Source organism: Taudactylus pleione, unplaced genomic scaffold (assembly GCF_031769625.1).
Source record: "Taudactylus pleione unplaced genomic scaffold, aTauple2 ptg000113l, whole genome shotgun sequence".
NCBI classification, from domain to species: Eukaryota; Metazoa; Chordata; class Amphibia; order Anura; family Myobatrachidae; genus Taudactylus; species Taudactylus pleione.
In genome coordinates, this window is record NW_028284515.1 from 9035163 (window position 1) to 9061613 (window position 26451).

Genomic DNA, 26451 nt, shown 5'->3' on the forward strand with positions numbered 1-26451 from the left:
CATGAATTCCCAAGACATTATATGTACCATGGAACACTGCGAAATCCATCATCAATAAGTGGAGAAAATGTAGCACATCAGGGACGTTGTCGAGATCAGGACATCCCTCAATAGTTGGACCAGGGGAAAACCCAACAGGGAGGCTACCAAGATGCAGATATAAACATTAAAGGAGCTACAGAAATTGGCCACTCCCAGCATGTGACAATAATTTATCGCACCGCTGGAGTATGGCGTAGGGTGACAAGATGGAAGCTGTTTCTCACAAAAAAGTGAACATCCAAGTCTGCCTGCAATTGTACAAAAAATCTATTCACTGAATCACCCCAAACCACATGGGAAAAGATCTTAATTCTAAAATATATGTTTGGCACAAAGACAACACAGCTCATGACTAAAGATGACCATAATACCTACTGTGATTCATGGTGGTGGCAGCATAATGCTTTGGGGCTGCTTCTCTTCAGCCTGGGCAGAGACTCTGGTCAGAGTAGAGGGCTTAATATATAGCTCCCATTCTCAAGATGTTTTATCACAAAACCTACTAATCTCTGTCAGAAAGATGAAGAGGAATTTCACCTTCCAACATGATAATGCTGCAAAGATCACATCCAGGTGATGCAAGGAATGGCTTCAGAAAAGTATGGTCAAAGGCTTGGAATGGCTCAGTCAGAGCCCAGACCTCAATTCTACAGAAAGCCTGAGGAATGACCCAAATAGAACTGTGCACAGAAGATTCGTTTGCAATTGGATGGACCGTCAACTGTTTTGCAGGGATTGCTGGGAAGGAACTGTTTGTTTTTTACTCACATTTTGTCGGTTGCAAGGTCACATGCAAAAAGGACTTATTATACCCATTATATAATGGGGAGCTTTTTTTTTTTACTTGTAACCATTAGCCTGACATGGTCACATCAGATGCGTCCATGCCAAGCTGGGCTTTCCATGACATGGTCACATCTGATGCGAGTGCGACTGTGAAAGAAATGCCTACTGGCGGCTGCTGGCTGGTGATATTCCTGCAGCCGTCAAGTTCACAGTGCTCTGCCGACCACTACTCCTGCAGCTCCTCCTGCAGCCCAGCCATAGTGAAGGGCGATCCTATCAGGATCACACACCCATAGCTGCAGGAAGACAGTCTTCATGCAGTCCAAACTCAGGAGGCCCAGGGCAGCCGTAGCTTTTCACCCTTCTGTCCCTCCCCCAGCTCACTGCAGCCACACCTCTCCCTTTTTCAGGCAGCAGTGATGGACGATCCTCAGGAACTCCCAACCCCTGCTGCTGGCTGCACTTCTTGCAGGACTGTGAAATTCTGCAAGAAGTGTAACTAGCAAGATTTTTTAAGTTTATAGATTTATGCAATTAAAAAAATAATGCTTTACTGTGTTTCGATAGATAAAATTGTTGATTATTCTTTTTATTATCAAATTATGTAAATAAGTTATCCAGACCTGATTTATTAGTTTTTTTTTAACAAATTTGCATATTTTTTTAAATAAAAATTAAACGGAAGCAGGTTTTACCCATTATTTACATAATTCTGTAGATTCATTTAAAAAAAATCACAATGAGAGAGCGAGAGAGTAGAGACATGATGGGAGAAGAGATATATAGAATCTAATCCTGAGTTTATTGGTTAAATGTCTAAAGTAATGTTACATGCACGAAGACATTGAGCTAGGGGATAGTCCTATGAAAGCAATTATTTCAAAATAATGATCTTGCTTTACCTAGTATAGCCACCACCTCCTCATCCTGGATGACTTCTAGTGATCCTGAAACTACGAAGCAGAGAGCATCCACACTCTCACCGGCATGGTAGATGAGGTCACCTGGAGCGCAATGAATGGTTTGAAACTCCACCGCCAAAGCTCGCAGACAGCCATCACTGGCTAGACGAAATGCAGGATGCTCATTAAAAACTTTCCTATTCAGATGCACACAGATGTCTGCTCTCATGTCCTTGGGACATATTGCAAGAACCTGCAAAATACAAAAAATGAGATAATGTAACACAGTATGTACAAATTCCTAACATAAGAACACTGAGCTGTTATTAGCATTTATTGAAATACTGCCACCAATTTATGCATTGCTGTAGAGAATATATGTAATTCATATCAGTCCCTGCCCATTGGAGCTTACAATCTAAATTCCCTAACTTACAAGCACACACAAATACTGTAGATACTAGTGTTAAGCTGGTCATAAGCCAATGCAAACATATCACTGGAACATGGCACATCTTACAAACCAAAAAAGGGGGCCACATCCAAGGAATGATGAATATTACCAACAGCAGTTGAGACACAAGTTTTCACTCTCCCACTCTAGGCGACAATGGCACATAAGCTATCATTGAATATTTCAGAATGGCCACCCCAGGTTTAAACTTTGTCTCGCTACAGTATGGGTATGGTCTTTTCCTTTGGTCTGCATGAACATAAGATGAGGTTTTGTGGTCAGATGAGACAAGAATGTACTGTTTCGAACACCAAAACGCTAAGTGTGGCACAAACCTAGCACTTCACATTCTGCTGCATTTTTAGTGGGTTAAATAATTTTCCAAGCCTGAGGAAGGAGTACCTGCTCCGAAACGCGTTGTTTGGACGGCATGCTGATTGATTCAACTGGACCTGACTGTGGCTCACTCATCATTTGAACTTATTGCGGTGGTGCCGCGGTTTTTACCTGATTGCGGCTTTTACTTGAGCCCACCGCAACACAGAGTAAGGGTGAGAGACACTAACAGCAGGAATCCTTTTATTGTTTATGTTTGAAAGGGAAGTTTTCATTATGTTTATTTGTGAGATGAATTTGTGAATTAATTTTGTTCATATTACATGTTCACTTGATTGACATTCCTTTGGGCTTTTTTGGCGCAACGCACCCCTCTACCCTCTCTTTTTGTATGTATGCCATGGCACATTCCATGGCACAAGGGATGTGGAGTCCCTAAGGCAGAAGGGAGGCAGCCTAAATACCCCATTCATTGCGCACCTATTAAAAACGTATTTTATTTCATTTGAGGCAAATGTTTACCGACGTAATTTTTTGAGTACTGGCATTTAATGGCTGAAACCACTGGCTTTAACTTGAAACTTAACATATATTGGATTCAGGACAAAGGTTAATTTTAGATCACTGTAACCATACTGTATTATGTATAACTAGCTGGGATACCCGGCGTTGCCCGAGTTGAAGACTGGACCTGAAGTACACCTGCAGCCTTTATTTGTTTACATTGTCCTTGCCCAGCACACCCTGGATATGCGCCGGGCTGAGGGGCTCACGGCACCCCCCCTCCCCCATGAAGCGGCATGGGGGCGCCCCCTGCTTCACTGATAAAACGTAGGTAGAACAGACTTAAAATCCCCTGCAACAATAAACAGTCCATCCGGATAAATTGCCTTTTAGAGATAGCATTGTATAGGATTTCCAGAGCAGCCTTAAAGTCAGCCTGTGTTGCGGAATATAAACCGCAGTCACGATAACAGCAGAAATCTCTTGCTGCAAATAGAACGGCCTGTTTTGCACCATTAAGGCAGACATATAAAACAGGGTTGCCTACCCTCCCGATTTTAGTGGGAGTCTCCCGGTTTTTAATAAAGCCGCCTGCTCCCCTGCAAACATTACCTGAACTCCCAGATTCTTTCAATCTATTGATTGCGCATGCACAAAACACGACTGTCAGGGGGCAGAGTCTGCTGGAGAGGTCATGACGTCACAACGCGTGATGCCATGATACTTCAAGGCCGACCACCGAGGGGTTGTGGGTAGTGGTGGCCGGCTAGTGAGCGGTGAGTGCACACACGGAGTGTGCTTGGGCGCGGTGGCGGGCAGAGCCTGTTAACAGCAGAGCTGCACTGACCAGAAGCGCTGCACTGATCATGGACATCAGCGCAGGTATGGTGTCCTTTTCTCCCCCCATGGTGGCCTCAAATATAATTGTAAGCGGCCAATGAGACCTGCGACTGCCTCATTTACAGTGATAGTGGCTGGGGCTGGGTGCTGAGTCACAGGCATTATTAACTGCACTTTGAGAGGGCTCTCACTGACAGCCAATAAATGGATGAATGTCAGTGAGTGCCATTCAGAGTGCAGTTAATGCTTGTGACTGGAGATCACAATAATGAAGCTCTGACTAAAAATACAGCTGCCACCTCTGAGTACATTTCATTTCTTCACACCAAAATCATTGGCAACTATTGCCTGGGGACATATTATGGTTAACAATAGTCAAGAATGTATTAATATTTGATTTATATCTTTTTTTAAACAGGCCGCTGTATTTTCAGGAGCCTCCTGCTAAAATGCTGCTCTTACTACTTTAGTTTTTACCTGCCACTGTAGGACACGCCCCTAAATGACAATAGACCCACCCATAGGTGGAGCTAGACATGCCCCTGGGGCAGGACATGATATACCCCCTCAGCGGCATGTCGCGCTCCGTGCGGCACATTATACTGCCACCTACAATCTCCTTGAAACTATTTCTCAAAAGTAGCCAAGTATGGTGTATGTCTGCCTAGATGCCACCTGTCCATTCATATACATTTGTTCCAGCCCACAGCGATTGGTAATCAGAGGGCACCGGGCACAGTATGTAAAGTGCATTGCACAGGATTGTGTAAAATTATGTGTAAAACATGTAGATCTCCTAACTCCAAAATCACACACTTTAAGTCTACAAGAACGGGGGAAATGTTTGAAATCAAGGATTTCATTACATGTAGTACCTGTTATTGTGTGTACGTTTTGGAATGTTCATGCAGGAGCCAGTATGTCGGCAGGACTTCGAGAATGCTCAAAGTGAGATTAGCTGAACATGGTAGAAACATCAAAAAAGGGCTTGAAACACATATGTCTCCTTACACTTTAAATCATTACATAATTGTGATATTAAACACCTGGTTTCCTTCTGCGGCATCAAAACTGCCAAAACTAACTGGCGGGTTAATGATAGAGATGTAAAACTGGCCCAGATAGAAATGGAAACAATATATCAATTAAAGACATTGACACCAAATGGTCTCAATGTTGATTTTGAGACCAAATGGTTCTTATGAGTTTGCCCTTTATACAATATGGATGTCCCTTTAAGAAGGAGGTTTTTGGTGGCCTATCTGTTTGGGTATCTAGATGTATAGGAGATGTTATGGTTTTTTATTTGTGTTATTAATGCACTGTTTTTATGTTTTCGTTTGTTCGTTTTATGTTCTTCATTCATTGGAATCCGTATGCATTTTGCTGCTATCGGTATAATACCATCCTTTGGTCCTCTACAACATGACGCATACAAAAGATATAGCGGACATTTTGTTGTATGGGATATCAACACGAACGTATGGCATCAACACTTCCGTTTTGGCCCATTTGCTTTCCAAGAGCCGGAAATGATGTGGAGGATTAGCAGCTTGAATAGGAGGCTGTATTGATCCTCCGTGTCTTCCGTAATAGACGTCCGGTCGGCTCGTGTGAACCGGAAGTGACGTGTATGGAGTAGCCGCTAACCGGAAGTCATGCACCTCCGTGAGGGATCCAGAACTGACGTCAAACATTGTTGATGGCGCCAAATTTGGACCTTTGTGTATAGGATCAGCGGGGCTATTGTGAAAATATGGATTGGATCGTTTACATAAAGTCCGCTTTCTATATATATGTGCGCTATTTATTAGTATTGCTTTTAGATTTATGTATAAATGTGTAGATGTCTATGTATATGTATTTTACGTGATGGATAACAAATGTTTAGTATATGACAGCTTAGCTGTTGCATGCCGGGTTTTAGTGACCACACTTGTTGGATTCACTCTGCACCCTACTTCCTGTTTGTACTGAGAGGTGCACCCTGAGGAAGGACTTCAGAGTCAGAAACGCGTTGGTGGAACAAGGTGGGGGACCCCCATTGGATTGGTATTTATCTCTGCAATTTTTTTACATCTTGAGGATCAGGTGTCCACACCATTCCGGGTGGAGTGGCCCCTGTACCTAGGCAGGATATTATCTTTATCCATGGGATAACCCTTTTTTGCTTTTTTATATGAAGAGGCCTACTTATTTTGTATGTATTTATTTTTTTGGGAACTATTTTTGGGATTAACAATTCCTTTTTTACTATGTTGTTTGGACAATAAACAATATTGATTTTTATTGGAAGTGGACTTGTTTGTTACGAGGTACACAAGGACGCCATTTAGACGAATGAAGGCATACTAATTCCGGGGTGTAAAGATACCTTTTGTGGAATGGTTAGACCTGATTGCAGGTGAGTCTATTCCCAGAGGGGAACAAGCCCTGAATATCATCTATGAGGTGTGACCAGATTAACAGAATATATAAAGATACCTTTATGTGAATACATCTCACCTGTTTTAGGTGAGTGGTCTTTATCTGTGCGACTAACCATTTGAAAATATCGTCTATATCTGGAGTATAATTATATGTTATCTTCTCTCCTCATCTGAGATCATTGAGTCATCCAGGAGAGAAGAAGAGTCATATATGGGGACAGCGCTCTTTGGACCACTCACATTGTGTTTTTTTCTATATACTGTAGTTTGTAAATGTATGTACGGTGCAGTACATGCACATACACACTGCTACATAGTGTGTGTGTGTGTGTGTATATATTAGTGATAGAAGCACTGGTAAAGTGGTCAATGGCAGGTACATTAGTCCTAGGTTTTTGGCCTATGTGTTCTAAAAAACCCCAGAAGAAGTCTGTTTTGTAAACAGACCAGAGTATCAGCTTATGGAAAAGCCGGTTTGGGTCCTGGGGGTGTGGATCCACAGGCCACTCCGGGTCTTGGGCCTTTCAGCCTGGTAGCAGGCTCATCAGGGCTTGCACCTGGAAGTGGCTAATATAAGCTGGGTTTGTTTGTGGCTGAGTGTTTCATACCTGGTAGAGCAGGCCTGCAGGATAGCTTGCTCTGAGACACTTAATACAAACCTGTAAGTACTGTGGACGTGAACTTGTTTTTTAGTGTTTTGGTAGTGAGGGATCCTACTGTCTAGTTAGAGCCCAGACAGACAAGGGTTTTGTTTATGTTTTATTTTGTTTATGCATTTGGTACAATAAAGACTGGCGCCGACCAGTTTGTACGAGAACCCCAGACTTGTGTCCTGTTTCTCTGGCTGCTGTGTGTGTAAAGAGGGAGTCCATCTACCCAGGAGAGGGACCCCTATCCCAACTGTGTCAAAATTGGTGGAGAATGTGGGCAATCACACACTGATATTGCAGCAAGGAAAAAAAAAAGTTTTCCTTTAAACTTTAAAGGGACAGACACGAAGTTGTGAAATCCATGAAGGTGGCATCAGCAGATGCTTAGAGAAGCCAGATTCAGCTTCCAACCGGCACCTAAAGACAACATGGAGGACATTATTAAAGCCTTGCTCCAAGCTACAACAGCTCAGCAAGAAGCTACCAGAGCTCAGCAAGAAACTTCCAGAGCTCAGAGGGAAATCAGTGAAATTCAGCTAGAAGCTACCAGAGCTCAGCAGGAAGCTACCAGAGCTCAGCAGGAATCCACCAAAGTGCAAATATTGGCCTTGGAGACCACCCAGAGGCAACAACAAGTCGCCATAGAGGAAAGTCCGGTCTGGAGATGCTTCCACTGCTCTTCTAACTAACACTCACACAATACGGGCCAGTCACTTTCTGCAAAAGATGACCTTGAATGATGATGTGGAAGCGTATCTTACGGCCTTTGAAAGAACCGCCGAATGAGAGAAGTGGCCTAAAGAGCAGTGGGCAAGTCTTGTGGCGCCCTTCCCGTCTGGAGAACCACAAAAAGCATACTATGACTTGTGCCTGATGGATGCGAAAGACTATGATAAACTAAAACAGGAGATCCTAACTCGCTTGGGGGTCACCACATTTGTTCGTGCCCAACGAGTCCACCGCTGGGAGTTCCAAATGGAAAAGCCTCCACGCTCACAGATGCATGACCTCGTCCATCTAACCACAAAATGGCTACAGCCCGAGACGCTGACAGGACCACAGATCGTGGAAAGAGTTGTGATGGACCAGTATTTGCGATCGCTACCTGCAACTCTGCGCAAGTGGGTGAGCCATGCAGACCCTAAGTCCGCAGACCAGCTAGTTGAACTGGTGGAGAGGTACGTGGCGGCTGAGGAGCTGATGAGTGTGCCCCACCGAGCTCCAATGGCGCATCAATGAACTCCCATTGACACTGGTAAGACTGTTCCAGGAGAGAAGGGTGCTGGGCAGTGGAATGTACTCAAGACTGGGGGTGTGGAACCTGGAGACGGGCCAGCCAGGCTGGGAAGGTTCCTACCCCGTAAAAGACTAGATAATAGGGTGATTCAGTGTTTTCGATGTGGTGGTTTCGGCCATATTGCGGCTAATTGTTCACTTACCTCTGAACCTATGCAATGTGATATTGCTCAGGTCAACCGCAGGATGTCTTTCTTTGTACAGCCAGCCTGTCCTGCTGACCGGCAGGCTGAGACAGATAAGTACGTGTGTACTCACTGTAGAAGGCTCTGTTAGATTCTGGTAGCCTGGTTACACTTATGAAAGCTGAACTGGTGAACCCCTTGAAGCGTAAGGGGAAAACTGTTGGTGTGACCTGCATACATGGGGATACCCGGTATTATGTTACTGCAGAAGTGAACATAGAAACACCATGTGGTTCCGCAGTAGTCTCTGTGGGTCTGGTACATGGCTTAATGTATGATGCAATATTGGGAGAGATTTTGCTTACTTCTGGAAGTTGTGGGAAAGCCGATTCTTTACAGAGGTAAATCACCCTGACCCATTTGAGAAGGTTACTGATGTAGTAGCAGAGGAAGCTTCTTCAGGGTCGGAGATATTCCCTTTTTCTAGTATGATTGGCGAACTAGAGAATGCGGAGCATGATGGTGGCTCACCAAGTGATGTGCCCCCCCTGAGGTGGGAAGTGTTATTGAGCCAGTTGATCGTCTGCCTGATTTAGAGGTCAGAAGAGAGGTCTTTGCCGTGGAGCAGTTAAATGACCCTACTCTGGTAAAAGCAAGGGAGACTGTCAAAGTGATTGATGGTAAACCCATAGACTCCGATAGTCCGTTGTCATATCCTCACATGGCAGTATGTCAGGATTTCTTGTATCAGGTGACTAAGAAAGGGGAAGATATTGTGGAACAATTAGTAGTTCCCAGAGCATATAGAAGAACAGTGTTAGATCTGGCTCATGGTCATATAACTGCAGGCCACCTAGGGGTAGAGAAAACCACTGAGCGATTTTGCAGAGGTTTTTCTGGCCCAGGGTCCACAAAGAGGTATCTGACTATTGTGAGTCCTGCCCTGAATGTCAGTATCATGCTCCAAGGCCACATTTTAAAAGTCCACTAGTCCCATTACCCATTATTGAGGTGCCATTTGAAAGAATTGCTATGGATCTGGTTGGACCCTCAATGAAGTCTGCCCAAGGCCATCAATATATTCTGGTGATAATGGATTACGCTACCAGGTACCCGGAAGCTATACCACTGCGCAATATGTCTACAAAGACAATTGCTAGAGAGTTAGTCCATGTCTTTAGCAGGTTGGGAATACCTAAGGAAATACTGACTGACCAAGGTACCCCATTTATGTCAAAAGTCATGAACGAGTTATGCCGCCTGTTTAAAATTGAACAGTTAAGAACTTCGGTCTATCACCACCAAACCGATTGGTTGGTAGAGAGGTTTAACAAGACATTAAAACATATGCTAAGAAAAGTAGTCGACAAGGATGGTAGAGATTGGGATTACTTGTTACCTTATTTGTTGTTGGCCATAAGAGAGGTTCCCCAATCCTCCACCGGGTTTTCACCTTTCGATTTGTTATATGGGAGAAACCCAAGGGGGTTACTTGACATTGCCAAAGAGACATGGGACGGGCAGTACAGGCCGTATAAAAACGTTATTGAGCATGTTTCCCAAATGCAAGAAAGAATTGCTACAGTGGTGTATACAACCGCAATGCTCGGTTAAGCATCTTTGCTCCTATTTGTATAAATAGATGTTTATGGGGTCTATTTACTAAGCAGTGTTAGGAGACAGAGTGAAAAGTGATAAGTCTGTGATAAGGTGCCAGCCAATCAGCTCCCTACTGTCATTTTTCAAACACAGCCTGTGAGATGGCAGTTGGGAGCTGATTGGCTGGCACCTTATCACAGACTTATCAGTTTTCACTCTGTCTCATAACACTGCTTAGTAAATAGATCCCTATGCCTTTTGTCCTGTTGATCCCTGAGGAAAATCTCGCATTACAGCATGTATAAATAAAGAACGGCGGCATCTTTGAGTAGTTTCTTCTACCCGGGGAGGGCACCCAGACAAGTAGTTTACAATAAAAACCTAATTGTCACTGAGTGACGGTCTTGTGGACTCTTCGTTGTGATATATATATATATATATATATAGAGATGGATAGAGAGAGATATATATATATATAATTAGTTATCCCACATTCTAGGAAGGTGGATTAGCTTCCCAGATGCCACCAACTTCCTCGGTGAAGTGGGGGTCCGGCTGCCTTTTAGTTGTAAATCATGGCATTCCACTGCGTAAAAGTAGATAAGTATGTAGCATCCAAAATACAAGACGTGATCATAGTTATCAAATCTTATTGCTGCGATCACTCAATGCAATTTATGAAGAAAATACAGTATCACTGGGGCAGCTAAGCTAGCTGGCCAGGTCCTGTATTATAGTGGAACGAAATCCCAATTTTGGTCTTTCTGTTCCTCTAATAAACAAAAATAAAAAAAATGTAATAAAATAAAAGCTACATAAAAGTATAAGAAATAAAAATGTAAATACTTTTAACCAAATGATTTTTGCAAAGATTTAGGAGTCTATTTACCAAGTTCCTGCAGTAACAATCATACAGCCATGCAAGGGGTTCCTCTGAGAGCCCCAGTCAAAACCCAGCCCCTGAGTGAGAGCTTTCTCCTATGTCTGTGCATGTGTATAGTGATTTGACCAAGAGGGAACCTAGCAAAGCCTCTCTGTCTTTGCTGGTCCTCATTGCCAGGTATAACTAACGCCATCCTGAGATTGCATGTGGTAGCTGCTTGTCATATTGACAGTAGCTATCCTCATCGTGATCTATGGGAAGGCGGCAAATGGCAAAAGAAAGGTACCACAGAAAAATCAATTTCTCTGCAGTTCACCTTGGTAAATTGTGAAAAGCCCTTATCAGAGAAAGGGCTCATCTACTCTCCATAATAGACCACTAAGGGATTTTTTCAGTTATTTTCACTTGTTAACGCCATCTGGAGATTGCAAAATACTTGTTAAATAGACTTGGGCAGGCATAGGCCATCGCAAGCGGTAACTTTCTCTGGCATAGGGTAAAGCTTAAAAAAACTCACTATCGATAGTGTAAACCCCTTTTTTGCCAGCAATAGCGCATTTCAATAAATCTGTATAACGGTTTAACTTGATGCTGTGTTTTATTACTTTTCCAACAATGTATGAACCTGTTCCTACTTTAAAACAGCTGTTAAAATGAATTATTCAGTTATTTTTTAAGGAAAAACAAACCACAACGAAAGCAAACAAACAGTTTATCAGCACATTTCTTGCATGCACCATGATCCGTGAAAAATGCAACAACATAAAAAGAAATATTGAGTCCTGTTAGCAGAATTAACAGTATCAACAGTATAAAATGTATTTATGTAGCTTGTATTTCTTTACTCTCATCATGAGACACACATGCATAAAAATACCAAAAACATAACCATACAAAATAATAATTAATAACAACCACGTAACATTGAAGTTATCAATAAATGGGATGAGATTTTTAAGTTCTGTACAAATAACATAAAATTTTTGCTGCAGAGAAAAAGTTTGATTTAACCTGTCATTTTAGGAATGAGTTACAACCCCTGCCAATTCAGGACCTTCAAATTCTTCATGTAGATAAGCAAAATGTATCAGGATATTTGGCTGAGCGACAGGCTGCTGGCTAGAACTGCCAATCACTACTTCATTAAAGTAGTCAGGCCAATAAGCTCAGAAACAGTGACATTTATTTCATCTCAAAATTTCAACATTTATACATGTAACTTGGACTAGTCTCAAAAGTTTGTCCCCTGCTTCTGTATAAATTAAGGATCGGAGCCATTCATTATAAAGGGAACCTTTCAGCCCTGATCTAGCCAACTGTTCCCATACAATAGTAAGGGGACCAAATGATTCAATCTACAAAAATTCAATATTTTTGGTGCTTACCTGTGGGAACATTTGTCATTTTCAGATGGCATTTGTTCCCTGCATCCCCGCTCCTTTCCTATTGGAAGGAGGGCCTGTTTGCGAAGAGGGATCCTTCCTCCCCTGTCCGGCTCCTTCTGCCAGCGAGGCTTTGTGCACCTGCGTGAACCCCAGTTCCCGCTGGCGCAATAGCACTGACGAGTCTGACACGGCAGTGCAAACTTTCACCGCTACTAAAGTAGAGGTGAAAGGATTTTGCAGGGACATCTTTGGATTAGCTGTCTCCTCATCGAAGCAATGATGAATTGCTCCAGTGCTCGCGGCGAATCAGAATGTTAATTATCGGGGGCTGCCCAGCCCCCAAATAATTAACATAATGAATAGGTCCATAAGAGAGTTGATCCATTCTGTTATTGCTCTGCTATACCTGGCAGATTTAGAACACAAATTAGATGAACAAAGTTCAGATGTTCCAGCACGTGGCAACAAGAGTTGAGCTACATAGAAATGTGTGTGACCCGAGATACACCATATACCACTCAAGTCTGGAACCCCAAAAAAGTCTCATATACACATAAGGTATTTTACAAAGTAGCTAAGCACCATAGCAGCCACACTCCGTATACTACAGGTTGAGTCTCCCATATCCAAATATTCCGAAATACGGAATATTCCGAAATACGGAATATTTTCAGCATGACTGAGATAATGAAACCTTTGATTTTTGATGGTTTAATGTACATAAACTTTGTCTAAGGCACAAATTATTAAAAAAGATTGTATAAAATAACCTTCAGGCTGTGTGTATAAGGTGTATATGAAACATAAATGAATTTCATGTATGTACACAAACTTTTTTTGATGCACAAAATTATAAAAAATATTGTCAAAAATTACCTGCAGGCTGTGTGTATAAGGTGTATATAACACATAAATGCATTCTGTGTGTATATTTGGGTCCCATTTCCAAGACATTTCATTATAATATGCAATTATTCCAAAATACGGAATATTCCGATATCCAAAATACCCCTGGTCCCAAGCATTTTGGATATGGGAGACTCAACCTGTACAGTGTGATGCCTTGCACTACTTCTTGTTTCTTATATTCCCACTACTCACCTATGAAATGTGATGCTTTATTACCAACACACTGGATTTTATAACCACACATTATTTTTGGAGCATTTTTCTATTGAAAAAAAATTATTTTAAAATTTTGGTTGAAATGCACCTAATGGGGGAGAAAAAAGCAGGAGATGCCATTGTAAATTACCCCCCACACACACCCTTCATCCCTCCACCCTTTGGGGTAAATGTACTAAGCCTTCGAGAGAGATAAAATGGGGAGAGATAAACTACCAACCAATCAGGTCCTGTCATTTTCAAACACAGCCTGTAAAGTGACAGGAGCTGATTGGTAAGTACTTTATCTCACTCCAAGACTTAGTACATCTACCCCTTTATCTCATTTAAATAATCTTGTTTTGGCCTTAAGTAAAAAAGTAAGTACACTAATCCACTATTAGCAGGGTCTCCATTGTATTCCCAATAATACAAACATGCACTTGGCATACGTTATAATATTCGTTATGCCCAGCCTTTCCAGTCGTAAGATGGTGTAAATGCAAAGGGAATGCACTGTAGTAAATCAGGCTTAAGGGGGAAGGGGTGAGCTTGTCTCGCTAACAAAGCTCTTGCCATGTTCTGTTTTCTGCCTGTATTTGGATCACTTTCTGATCTGCCATCAGCCCTGATCATACCCTGGAATGCCATCTGCCTGACCATGCCCTGAAATGCCATCTGCCCTGACCATGCTCTGAAATGACATATGCCATGACTCCTACTGTGGATCTGAATAGATTGTGGAATGAAACCTGTCCTAACCAAAGATTAGACTTCGACCCAGGGACATATTAAGAGAGGATGTGGCCTGTGTGCAGTCTCTGTCCGAGCCCAATCCTCTCTAGCCAGCGACGCAAGTGAGTAAACTCTGGTTCTGTGCTAGAGTCTACTGCGAATACACAGGTCTCTGGTAAAATGGGGTGGAAACCATTTTCCCTGCAGTTTTTCTACTGTGCATGCACATATGGCCGCCATGTCACGGGCAAATGCCCGCCAAGCCATTTTCCCGGTGATTTGTGAAACGATTCCGATGTGGGACTCCGGAGACATAAGTACTGAATAACATTGGTGCAGGGTGGGATGCACCCATTATAGATATGCCACTGCTTTGACCACTCCTTGGAGTCTGTCTTTTCACGTAGTTGTTACACCAGGCTTGTGTCAATGCCTGAATTTTATGTCCACAGTACAGAACCACTTGATCGGTATCTAATATACATCTAGAGCCAGGATTGGTTCTGGAATAAGTCCAGACTATGGGGTATGTTTACTAAAGTACAGGTTTACAAAATTGGAGATGTTGCCCACAGCAACCAATCAGATTCTTGCTATCATTTTCTAGAAGGTCCTAGATAAATAAGTAGAATCTGATTGGTTGCTGTGGGCAACATCTCCACTTTTGTAAACCCGCACGTTAGTAAATGGCTATGTTGTTGGTAAAAACAAAGTCTTGCACTAATGGAATGGGAGCTGTTAAAAGGCAAATACATAGTTAGCCTGGTTCTAGAAGTTCATACCAGGTTATCTGACATCAGGCCTCACACAGGATATTTTTTAGAACACGTGTACAGGTAATGGTGCAAAATACAATAACACAACATTGTATTTTTCTGGTATACAGCTACGTCAAAACTGGAGATACTGTTATTATTTTTAATGGATATGACAGGTGTGAGGCATGCTAACGCAAATATCTTCATTTTTAATTAATAATATGTGAGAATACAATCAGGTGCTTTTAATAAAAAAAGATTTTAATTGATCGCAATTAAGTAAACAGTAGACATATTACTGTAAAAAAAAAAGTCTTTAGAAACTGCTAAACTGCTTATATCCATAGCAATAACAGCCCATGGCAATTATCTACTGGTATAAATACACAACCACATTGCAGTTCACACATACTGACAAATGTACTGTGTTTTCGTTCACCCGTCAAGAAACAGAAAGAGGGGCTTAATTATAATTAGCAGCTCTGATCCTAGCAATTTAAAACCTGTTGTCTCCGCAATATATTAAAAACTGCCCTGGCAGCGATACTCGACTGCTCTGGCAATACTGGCCTGTAGCTGTAGGTAACTTACCGCTTCACTGGGCCAATTTCTACAGCATGCATGTCCCGGCAATGGGCTTCATTCCCACTTACTTTAAAAAGAAATAGAACAAAGTTTAAAGAAATATATATATATTTTAAAAATAATTTTTGAAACATTAATGTTTTGAAACAACTCAATTAGGGCGAGATGAATCAAGGGTAAAAATTCGGTCAAACCCCAAAAATGTGGGTTTGACCGCATTTTTCATATGCACCAAGCCCCAGTGTGTGATGCACTCTGGTATTCGGCTGCGGTGGGTTATGCCATCTTCCTGATGGGCTTCTCTCCGCTGAGTGCTGATAGAGGGATCCAATCAGATTCCTCCCAGCACCCCCCACGGCACACGTGTCCTTCTGCGCATGCATAGACCCGGAAGTCCCTCCACCGCAAAGGGCCGCTCTTACCGACAGAGCGGTCCTTTGCAGGGATGCGTCATGCATCCCGCTCTTATTTTGAGATGAGATAGAGATAATAGAACAGGCATCGCAGTGGTACGAGTACTACAATAATATTTGTTAAATAAGCTTCTCCAAACTAAAGGTCATATTAAATGTTTGCAGCAAGCCCCCCAAAATAGAGACCCCCTCATCACTGCAATTTGCAGCAATAAGGAAGTTGCTGTTGACAGGGGCTCCGATAGGAGACCGTCCCAGCGATCAGTGAGAAGCAATGTGATCACATGTGCTTACTGTCTGTCAGTCATGCTAATGCGCTTCTGTTTACGTCCTTTGGATCCCAAATTGGTGGACTGTAACCCATAGGCTACTATAGACTAACACCATCCTTAGATGGCGTTACCTGCCTGGGCCAACTCTATAGGAGCTGCTGTTGGTGCTGGAAATAGAAGGACCATGGCAGATATTAAAAATATCTGCAGTTCTCCCCATCCTGGGGATCCATAATATTTCCTGGTACCCCCTGAAAACAGGAAATTTTGGGAGATATCCCGCAAATATACTTGCCCCTAAAGCACTTGCAACTTACCACTGACAGGTAAGTTGCATTAACACTTTTCTTATATTGTATGTTGTTTGGTTTAATGTACCCCATTTACTGAAGGTTAAAATGTTGCCATACATAATAGCTGTGTCTCCTATATCTATCACTGAGTTTCTACTTGGTCTTGAAACAATGGAAAACAAAAATTAATTTATAAAGCTGCACTGAAATACAAAAAAAATACAGCGCACACAATCCTGTCTCCCTGATAAATATTGTATGGCTGGAATTTCCCGAAAACGCTCTTGAAATCCATGAATGCGAAAATAACAAAACGGAGGAGAAGCTTCTCTAAAAAGCGGAGATGTTCTTTTTTTAATTTATTTTTTAATGCCACTGACTGGTGTTGAAAGATACAGAGAGACATTAACATATTCCTGTGCTAATGCAATGCTGTGAACACATTGAAAAATACAATAATATAGTCTCTGTTATGTATTTGTTATTTGAGTTTTTTTCTTGACTGCACCTTGCCATGTGCCAACTATAATTAATAATGTTAATTTAGAAAACATCACCAGAACATGAAAATGATGTGACAGAGTGACACTTGTACAATGAAATCTGAACACAGACAGTAATCATTTTTGGATTGTGTATGCTTGGGTTATCGGAGAAGGATTACTTCTCAGAGAAGGACTTGAGACTTATTTATTCACGTGCATGCGCTTCTGTCTTCAATAATCAGAGTTATGGCTGGCAAATATTAATTAGTTGACTGTTCCAATTGCCATGCTATATATATTGCCTTTCATAAGGCTACTATTTAGATAGCAGGAGAAAGTGTTTCCAACCTGGGAATCCACTCACGGTTTTCACAATTAGCCCATATGAACAAAATATCTCTCCAACTTAATACATTGTAACAAATAGGCGTCTAATCCCCATAACACATTTATATAAATACAGCTCTTAATTCATGATAATTACCGTTAAGATACATACAGTAATATTCAGTTAAAAAAATAACAGACTATTTTTTTAAATATTTTATTCTATAGTATAAATGAGATATTAAACGATTTCTAATAGGAACCATTCATATTATTTCATTAACTCGAATCCTTCCATAAGTTACTTACAGGATTTATGAACAATTATGAAAGCATAAATATCGTACATACTGTGTCACTTTTTTCATTATTAAGATGGAAAAAGTGACAATCTAAATTCTATCCCTAGTACAGACAGTAAATGACAAGTGGCACGATTGGGACATGTAGTCCAACAGCAAACACACCTCAAAGGCATCTCCAATCCAGAACTAGCTATACAGAAAAGGGGTTATGTCAGTTTTCGTTCAAACCACATGGTGCAAAGGTATTAAGCATATATATTCAATATGTTTCACGTTTTGATAATTGTTTAAGGATATCTGCTTTCCTCTCATCTAATTTGACTTATATAGCTTTAAAACTAAAACCAGTTAAGTTGGAGTGGCAGCATTCAAAAAAATGTAGGGGCACGCTGTGATTTTTCACATTATTGAGAACATTTCTTGAGTGTTCTAATATTCTTAATTTTAATTGGCACTTCGTCTTCCCTATGTAGTGTTTGCCACATCTACATTATGGGTAGTTTAACAGCTAAGTTTCCCTTTATTATTCAAAGTCTTATCATTCGTGGAATTATGAACTTTCTTATTAACCTTGATCGCATTTTTCCATATTTTACGTCTATTGCAGGGTAAGTAGCCATTTATCTTATTTAGCCAACATTCTTCCTTAATAGAAACCAAATTACTCTGTGCTAATCTATTTTTCAAGGTAAGTGCTCTTTTAAACACTACCAAAGGTTGATCTGTATAATTTGATTTTATTTCGATTGCCACATGATTTCATACATTACCAGATTTTCCTTCCCACCACACCGATTGGATAGATAAATCTTTAGGTGTGTACCCAGCCTTAGAGGTCAGGCTAATTACACTGCAGGTGCAGGAGTTGTTTACTTGGCTCTATAAAAGTGCCCAAGCCTGACACTGATATTGGAGCGTCACAGTGCTATATGACTGTACAGTATTTAGCCCAAGAGAGATTGATACTTTATAATATTGACTGCTGTTTATCTGCTATTACCTGTGTAATGTTATCTTTAACAAAACTTACTATGGTTTCAAATCAGCATGTGGACTAACCTCCTTGCTCACATCCACTACACAACTACCAATTTGTAGGCATCTGCCAATAATTAAATTACCTACCAACCTAGAAGATTTTCTACATAACCTTCATAGTCATAGCCTTGGACAAAGGAAAAGATTCTTAGATCCATTATGTGCCTTTTCAACAACAAAAGTCTAAGGTTCTTATTTCTCTAGCACAGTGTTTCCCAACTCCAGTCCTCATGGACCCATAACAGTGCATGTTTTGCAGATCACCTAGTTGGTGCACATGTATATTCATTACTGGCTGACACATTTTTTAAGATCCACAGGCAGAGCTAAGTATTTTAATTGTGATACTGAGATCATCTGTAAAACATGACCTGCCATGGATCCCTAAGGACTGGAGTTGGGAAACCTTGCTCTAACATCTTATTTTAATCAAATTCCATAGTGAGGGCAGGGGCGCCAAAAGAGAGGGCAGGTAGCTGATACTAATTACCTAGGCCCCTCTAAACTGAAAAAGTTATGGCTATGCAAAACAAAACACGATGACCATGACCACCTTGCTGTCTCCGTTATTCACGTTACTCAGAATCTTCACAGCTGCACTTATCTGTGGACAACGATTTCATCCATTACAATAATGTACGTGTAAGCACTGTCTACTGTATCTGGATGGTTAACTCAGCACTGCACATACCAAATAAGGACACCGGGTCCCGACTATTCTTCTGAATGAGGACTGATCTACTTCTGAAGGACACTCGCTCACCTCCTAATACACTTCAAATACCAACTATATGCTCTTGTTTTCCAGGATTGTCCTACAAATTGCTAATAACTACTTTTCCAGCAGATAGCGAGAATCTGATAAGAATTACATTCAGGTACACAAACTCTATAGTATGCAGCTATATACTCATTAGTTATATTGCATTTATATTACTTCGAGCTTATGATGTGAACCAATACAGGTTAATTTTATATTTAATATCTATTTTTACATTTCTATATTATTTTTGGTTATACTAAATCCTATTGAGAAGTCTCCTTGCACTTCATGCCACAAGACAATTTAGTATATGATACCTATACCATTACTTACTTTTTACCAGTGCAGTGATAAATTGTAGTTTTTCTCATTTCCAAATGTATATTAAACCAAAACAATGTTGTGATGTTTTATATAATTGATATGTTTTGTGCCGTGTTATCCTATTGACGCCTGGGGGTATATTTACTAAAGTGCGGGTTTACAAAAGTGGAGATATTGCCCATAGCAACCAATCAGATTCTATTTATCTAGCACCTTCTAGAAAATGATAGCTAGAATCTGATTGGTTGCTATGGGCAACATCTCCACTTTTGCAAACCCGCACTTTAGTAAATATACCCCCAGCAGTCCATGTTTCATATTATTTCTACTTTTACATGTGATTTATTCCAAAAAATTTAATCTTTATAATAGCAAAGTTACGATGGTCTGAAATATTACAGTATCAGTGCTCCTTTATTATTGTCTAGCTTTTTCTTTAAACGGGGTTGGCTGGCATTTGTCTGTCCTTTTGTCTGTGGTTTGCACCCTTATTTGTTTTTCCTGTTTCCCTTCTTACGCACATTGCTGTTTTACATTGCTAGACATTGTGACCACTATAAGGGTGACCACAGAAAGCGAAACGCAATCTGCATTACTCACTACCTGCAGATTGGATCTGTGCTACAAGAATTTGTGCCATTTCTAAACTCCACATTGGTGTCTCTGAACCACCTATACTACCAGTTGTTTCAACCTGTGCTACAGGGAACTGCATTAATGGAGACTACCTCTATACCGACAAACTGGACCAGTGATATATGGAACTATCAGATCTACAAAAGCTCTGCTAGCATTGCTAAAGGAATGCCACTATCATGGCTACTGGATACGGTAATTATTATCCCGTGTTGGTTTTAGTTCTACAGTATATAGCACCAAGAGACTGCTTTTTGGACGGACTCAAGCACTAACTAAGGACTCAACCAATTACAACATTTGGTACTGAGTATATTGCATTATGTGGATTGAGTGATCTTTTTACTCTCATTAATATTGTGTCATTTAATTTTTTATTCTTTTTATAACATGTATTTTTAGTATTGTGATCTTATGCACATGAATTTATAAGATTAAAATTTGCATTTATATATGTCATTTGTGCCTTGAATGTTACTATAGAGCACTGAATCTTTCCCCACTTTTTTGTACTATATTTGTGTGAGGACTGACTAACCTCTTCCATACACAGCTGCTCACTACAAGGTTGGAACTTACATCCCGTGGTAGCGCCACCCCCATTCTGCAAAGTGAGTGACAGGCTGTCAGCATTTGGGGGTGGAGACAGAGGAGTGGTCAGAAAAACTTAGGCGTGCCTGTCCGTTTAAATACTGTTTCACGGGCGTTCGTAACTTAGCCACTGTGATTGCATACGCAATCTGGTCAGACCTGCTGTAAATGCTGTGTGACGGGCCGATGTGCGTCGATGGTACCGATGTATACGCAGAAAAGTGAGACTGGACGGATATGAGAAAGCTGTAGGAAGTCGGGGTTTCTAATAGGCGCGGCAGGTGAATATGTGCGCCTATGAAGAAGGGGTGAAGAATAGCACTTAGATTTTTGGGGGGTAAAAATAACTATTGCTATCAAATTTGGGGTACATGAAAATGGGGGTAAGCATTTTTTAAGCCCCTAAAATGTTTTTTAAAAATTTTGCAAATATGCACCTGTCGCTACTTCCGCAATGAAGGAAACACCTGCCGCATACTTGGGAACCCCTCTGAATTTAATTTGACTATTTTTGAAGTGTGTTCCCTATTTTTTTTTTACCCCCAAAATGAAGGTAAATTTTTTGTGGTGTCCAGAATTTTGTTTTTTTACTTTTTTTGACACCGTGTATTTTTAAATGACATTCCCAGGGGTGCGGGCTACAAGATATCGAAGATTACAGATCAGAGATACAGCGGTAGCTATCTGAACCTGGATTATTTATGAAACTTTCAAAGAATCCTACTCTGGAGTACCAGAAAGAATTGTCTGCTATTCTCCTTAAAGCTAGGGATGAAAGAAAAATATCAGATCAATTATGTAAAGTTTTATACTCAGAACATCCAAAAGCCCATGTGCTCTATACGCTACCAAAATTTCCTAAAAATGCCACTAGACCACCAGGGAGACCGATTATTTCGGCTAGAGACTCCCTTTACCAACCCGTGGCTAAGATGCTAGATTCTATTTTACAACCTTTACTACCCCTGGAAGACTCTCTTTTTGAAAGACACTACAAGTTTTTTTAAATTACTCATAGATACCCACAGAGTGCCTCCGAATACCATACTTTGTTGCTTAGATGTATGCAGCCTCTATACATCTATAGTAGAGATGAGCGGGTTCAGATTTCAGAGATCTGAACCCACCCAAATTTCGGGGATCCGGGGTAATCCGAGCGAAGCTCTGATCTCCCTGCCTGCCCCGGATCCCTCACCCGAGGCAAAACCTCGTGACTGTCGGGTCGCGAGGTTTTGTATTGAGCGGGCTTAACGCTCATTGGCTGAGAGAGCCGTCTGTCACAGCTCTCAGCTAATCAGCATTAAGCCCATTGAAAAAAGATGGCGCCCGCCATCCCCCACCGCCTAACACCACCGGCACCCCCCGCTGCCGACACCACCGGCACCCCCACTGGCAGCATCCCCCGCTGCCGACACTACCGGCACCCCCACTGGCAGCATCCCCCGCTGCCGGCACCCCTGCACTGCTGTCCCACGTAGTCAGTGACCCCCACACTGCCGACACTCCCACACTGAGGACACCACCAGCACCCCTGCATTGCCGACACTGTCAGCACACATGCACTGAGGACACCACTGGCACCCCTGCTCTGCCGACAACGCCGGCACCCTGCATTGAGAACACCCCCGCTCTGCCGACACAGTCACCAAACCTGCACTGAGGACACCACTGGCGCCCCCACTATGCCGACACGGCTGGTACCCTTCACTGCAAACACTGCCAGCACCGCAGCACTGCCTTTCCATATACTTAGGACATCGCCAGCAACCCCCGCATTACCGACACAGCCAGCAAACCTGCACTAAAGACACTGCTGGCACCCCCGCACTGCCAACACAGCCAGCAAATCTGCACTAAAGACACCGCTGGCACCCCCGCACTGCCGACATCTCCGGTACCCTTCACTGAGGACACTGCCAGCACCGCAGCACTGCCATTCCATGTACTGAGGACACCGTCAACAACCCCGCTCTGCCGACACTGCTGTCACAGGAAGTCTACTATTGGTGTATTCAACCCACACTGTATAACACACTGTATCCGTGTTGGAAATTAGAAGCTGAACTGCCACATGTTAGTGCCGCCGACTGTGTCACTTAGCTTAGTCAGCCAGCTAGCTGGATGCAACCTTTTGGCCTTAACTGCAAATAATATTGTGAGGTGGTCAAAATTGATTGGAAATTACTGGAAATAAATGTTATTGGGGTTAATTATACTGTAGAAACAAAAACAGGCCAGTTTTATGTGATGTTAGCTGTTTTTATGATTTTTTTAAGAAAAAAAATCCAGATCCAAAAACAAAACACGGAGGTGAGGTTTTGGCAAAACCAATTCAGATCCAAAACCAGGGGGGATCCAGATCCAAAACCAAAACACGAGGGTCGGCGCACATCTCTAATCTATACCCCACCACGAGGGTTTGATAGCAATGAAAAAATTCTTAACAGAATATCTGGCACCAGTCGTATTTGATCACAAATGATTTTTGACACTGCTTGAGCTCATTTTTTTGTTTGATGGAGAATTTTATTTGCAACAATGCAGCTACGCGGTGGGATCTGCAGTCGCACCGTCTTATGCGAACATGTTCATGTTTGATGAAGAGAGGGTGTTTTTGTGCAATGAGGATATAAAACACCATATCTTCCTGTATAGGCGCTATATATGACGTCTTTATGCTGTGGACTGGGGGTGTCGACCGGTTGCAGAAGCTGATGGATGAAATTAATAGCATGAATACTTACATTAAGTTTACATACACCTATAGCGCAGATGAGATTCACTTCTTGGATGTTAATATTAAAATCTTGGAAGGTGTAATTGAGACGGATGTCTATTATAAAGAAACAGACAGAAATCCGTTCCTGATGGCTAATAGCCATCACCCACCGGCCTTGAAAAGAGGCCTCCCTTTATCTCAGATACTGCAGGTGGCCCGCATTATAAGCAATCATCATAATTTAACTGTACTCCTGGATGACCTGGTAAATAAATTTCTATCAATGAAGTGATGTTATTGAAGCAAAAACATCAAGTTCTGAACATGAAAAGAGAAGATCTGCTAAAACATAGGAGCAAAGAGGTTGGTAAAATTTTACCTTGGACCAGTATCAGATACGACCATACCAGACTGGGCTTTCCCTGACATGGTCGTATCTGATACGACCAGTCAGAAAAGCTCTATGGGCGGCTGCTGGAAAATCATTTCCTAGCAGCCGCCAATCACAGAGGGACCTCCTGGTCCCTCTGCACACTTTGCCCCTCCCCGTGGGCCAATCACTGCAGTGATCGGCCAGCGCCGGCGAACCGGCTAACAGCGCTGTCCTTCTCTCCCTCCAACTCCGGCTAGCAGCAGCCGCCGGGCAGGGAAAGTAGCGCTGTCCTTCCCTCACTCCACCCCCGCTATCAGCAGCCTCTTCCCCATTGATGATAACCCCACCCCCATGAATAAATCAGAGCCCTGGCCATAATATATATATATATGTGTATATATGCATGTGTATATATATACATATATATGTGTATATATGCATTTATATATATGTATATATATATATATACACGTATATAGATGGCAGCCCCTAACCGATGTTAAGGAAACATCGGTAGCTGTAGTCACAATCATTGTTTCTATCGATGGCCAACAGTACTATATAGCATAAAAATTTCCATTTGTTGTGTTGGATAAGTTTTAAAAAGCTGTTCCTGACCTAATTCAATCATAAAAAAAACCGACAATTTCGGAGCGGTTTTTGGAGAGAGAATTCGTCAGTTAAGTGGTCTCTGTTATAATAACTGGGTAATTTAGCCTGGGACAGTTTTGGTTCAAGTTGTTGTATGTTATTTGCAAAGTTACTTATAATATGTTCACATATACATGTTGCTGATTCAGCAGCGATCGCAATTGCAACTACGTACGCAGATCGAGCAATTGTTAGCCATTGCGCATGCTTATGCACTGCGCATGCGCGTCGATCACACTGCGATCACGCTTGCAGATAGGACTCCAACGCAGCGTGAGTGACAGGCTGTGAGCGTTTGGAAGTGGTGACGGGAGAAGTGGTTGCAGAAATGCAGGCCTGCCTGTCCGTTCAAACGCCGTTACATGGCGTGCATAAATTAGCCACTGCGATTGCATACACAGCTTGAGTACTCACTGCGTGCATTGAGACTTGCAATTACTGCAACGGGTCAGACCTGCTGTAATAGTGCGTGATGGGCCGTTGTGCTTTGATGGTACCGATGTATAAGCAGGACTGCGACGTATTACGGATGTGAGAAGCAGTAGCGGTTGTCTCTATGCTGGCTGAGCTGTGGCAGGCATTAGCATATTTTCACAGCTGCATTGCATGTGATTACGCAGCTACAATTGCGATCCATGCTGAATCAGGCCCAGTGTTTATTTCTTATTATTTTTTAATGGGACAGCTTGGACTTATGAATCAAGGGCCTGATTCAGAGCCGCTCGTAAGCGGCCGCTCGTTCGCTCCGAGCGATGTTCGCACAACTGCGCATGTGTATGGGTTGTAATACGCATGCGCGAACCAGTCATTGCGGTCGGAAATTGTGTGCTCGCAAAATAGCGAATGCCTGCTAATTTGAGTTACAGAATGAAGCGTTTGTGGGTGGTAACAGGGGAAGGTGCTTGAAAACGGGGAGTGGAGATCCGAACGCAGGCGTGCCAAACGGTCAAAACGGGCATTTTAAGGGTGTGCATAATTAACAAAGCAGCGTCATCGACCACGTCACTTGGTTGTCTTTTAGCCTGAACTGCTCGCATGATTGCGGTAGGAAAATCCTACCACAAGCACTGCGAGCAGTTCATACGCCTTTCGATGTACTCGATTAATCTAATAAATAGCGGAGATGACGTAGGATGCGAGCGGCCAGGGGGGCGTTTTTTTAAAAATAGCGAGCGCATGTTTCGTTCGCTCGCTCAGACATAGAGGCGTCAACGGACCGCAAAGAGCGAGCACTCAATTTAAATAGCCGCCCCCTTTTTCAGAACGAGCGAGCGCAAATAGCGTCTGGCTCTGAATCAGGCCCCAAGTTCCTTAAAGAATTTCACCTTTAACATGATACACCTGCTTTTACACGTTTGTATATGACACCTTTTTTATATTCTATGTGTATGCTTATTTTCTGGCACTATTAGGCATTGTTCGGGTTTAAATCTTCAAGTTATTAAGTTTTATTTTGTTATGTTGTACAAGTCAAAGTTCTTCCCAGCGCACTCCACCGTAAGGTCCGACCGGGACCCCAACCACTTCATTAGGCATCCCAGACCAATTGCCACCCCTCTGAAGTTTTCATCCAAACTCATCCAGTTGAAGGCCCAGAACAAGCTCTCCGGGTCAAAGTTTTGCCCAGCGTCCCTGGGTCCAAGTTCTGCCCAGCGTACACCAACGGGAGGTCCAACCGGGACCTCAACCCCCTATGTGTTCTGGGGTCCAATGTTACCACTCTGTGAAGTTTTCGTCCAAATCTATCCAGTGAAAGGCTCAGGACAGGCTCAAAGTTCTGTCCAGCATACACCAATGGGTGGTCTGACCGGGACCCTCACACAAATGGAATACCTTGTGTTGGTTTCA

At 42.2% G+C, this 26451-nt stretch overlaps 1 protein-coding gene across 3 annotated transcripts in view; it reads right to left on the reverse strand.

Moving 5' to 3' along the window:
• KCNH5 (potassium voltage-gated channel subfamily H member 5) overlaps positions 1-26451 on the reverse strand; it is a 543084-nt gene that overhangs the window by 134514 nt on the left and 382119 nt on the right. For all 3 annotated transcript variants that reach the window (XM_088471312.1, XM_088471311.1, XM_088471310.1), the window contains one exon: positions 1731-1983. In XM_088471312.1, coding sequence (XP_088327438.1) covers positions 1731-1983 — 253 coding nt within the window. The remainder of the gene's footprint in view (positions 1-1730; positions 1984-26451) is intronic.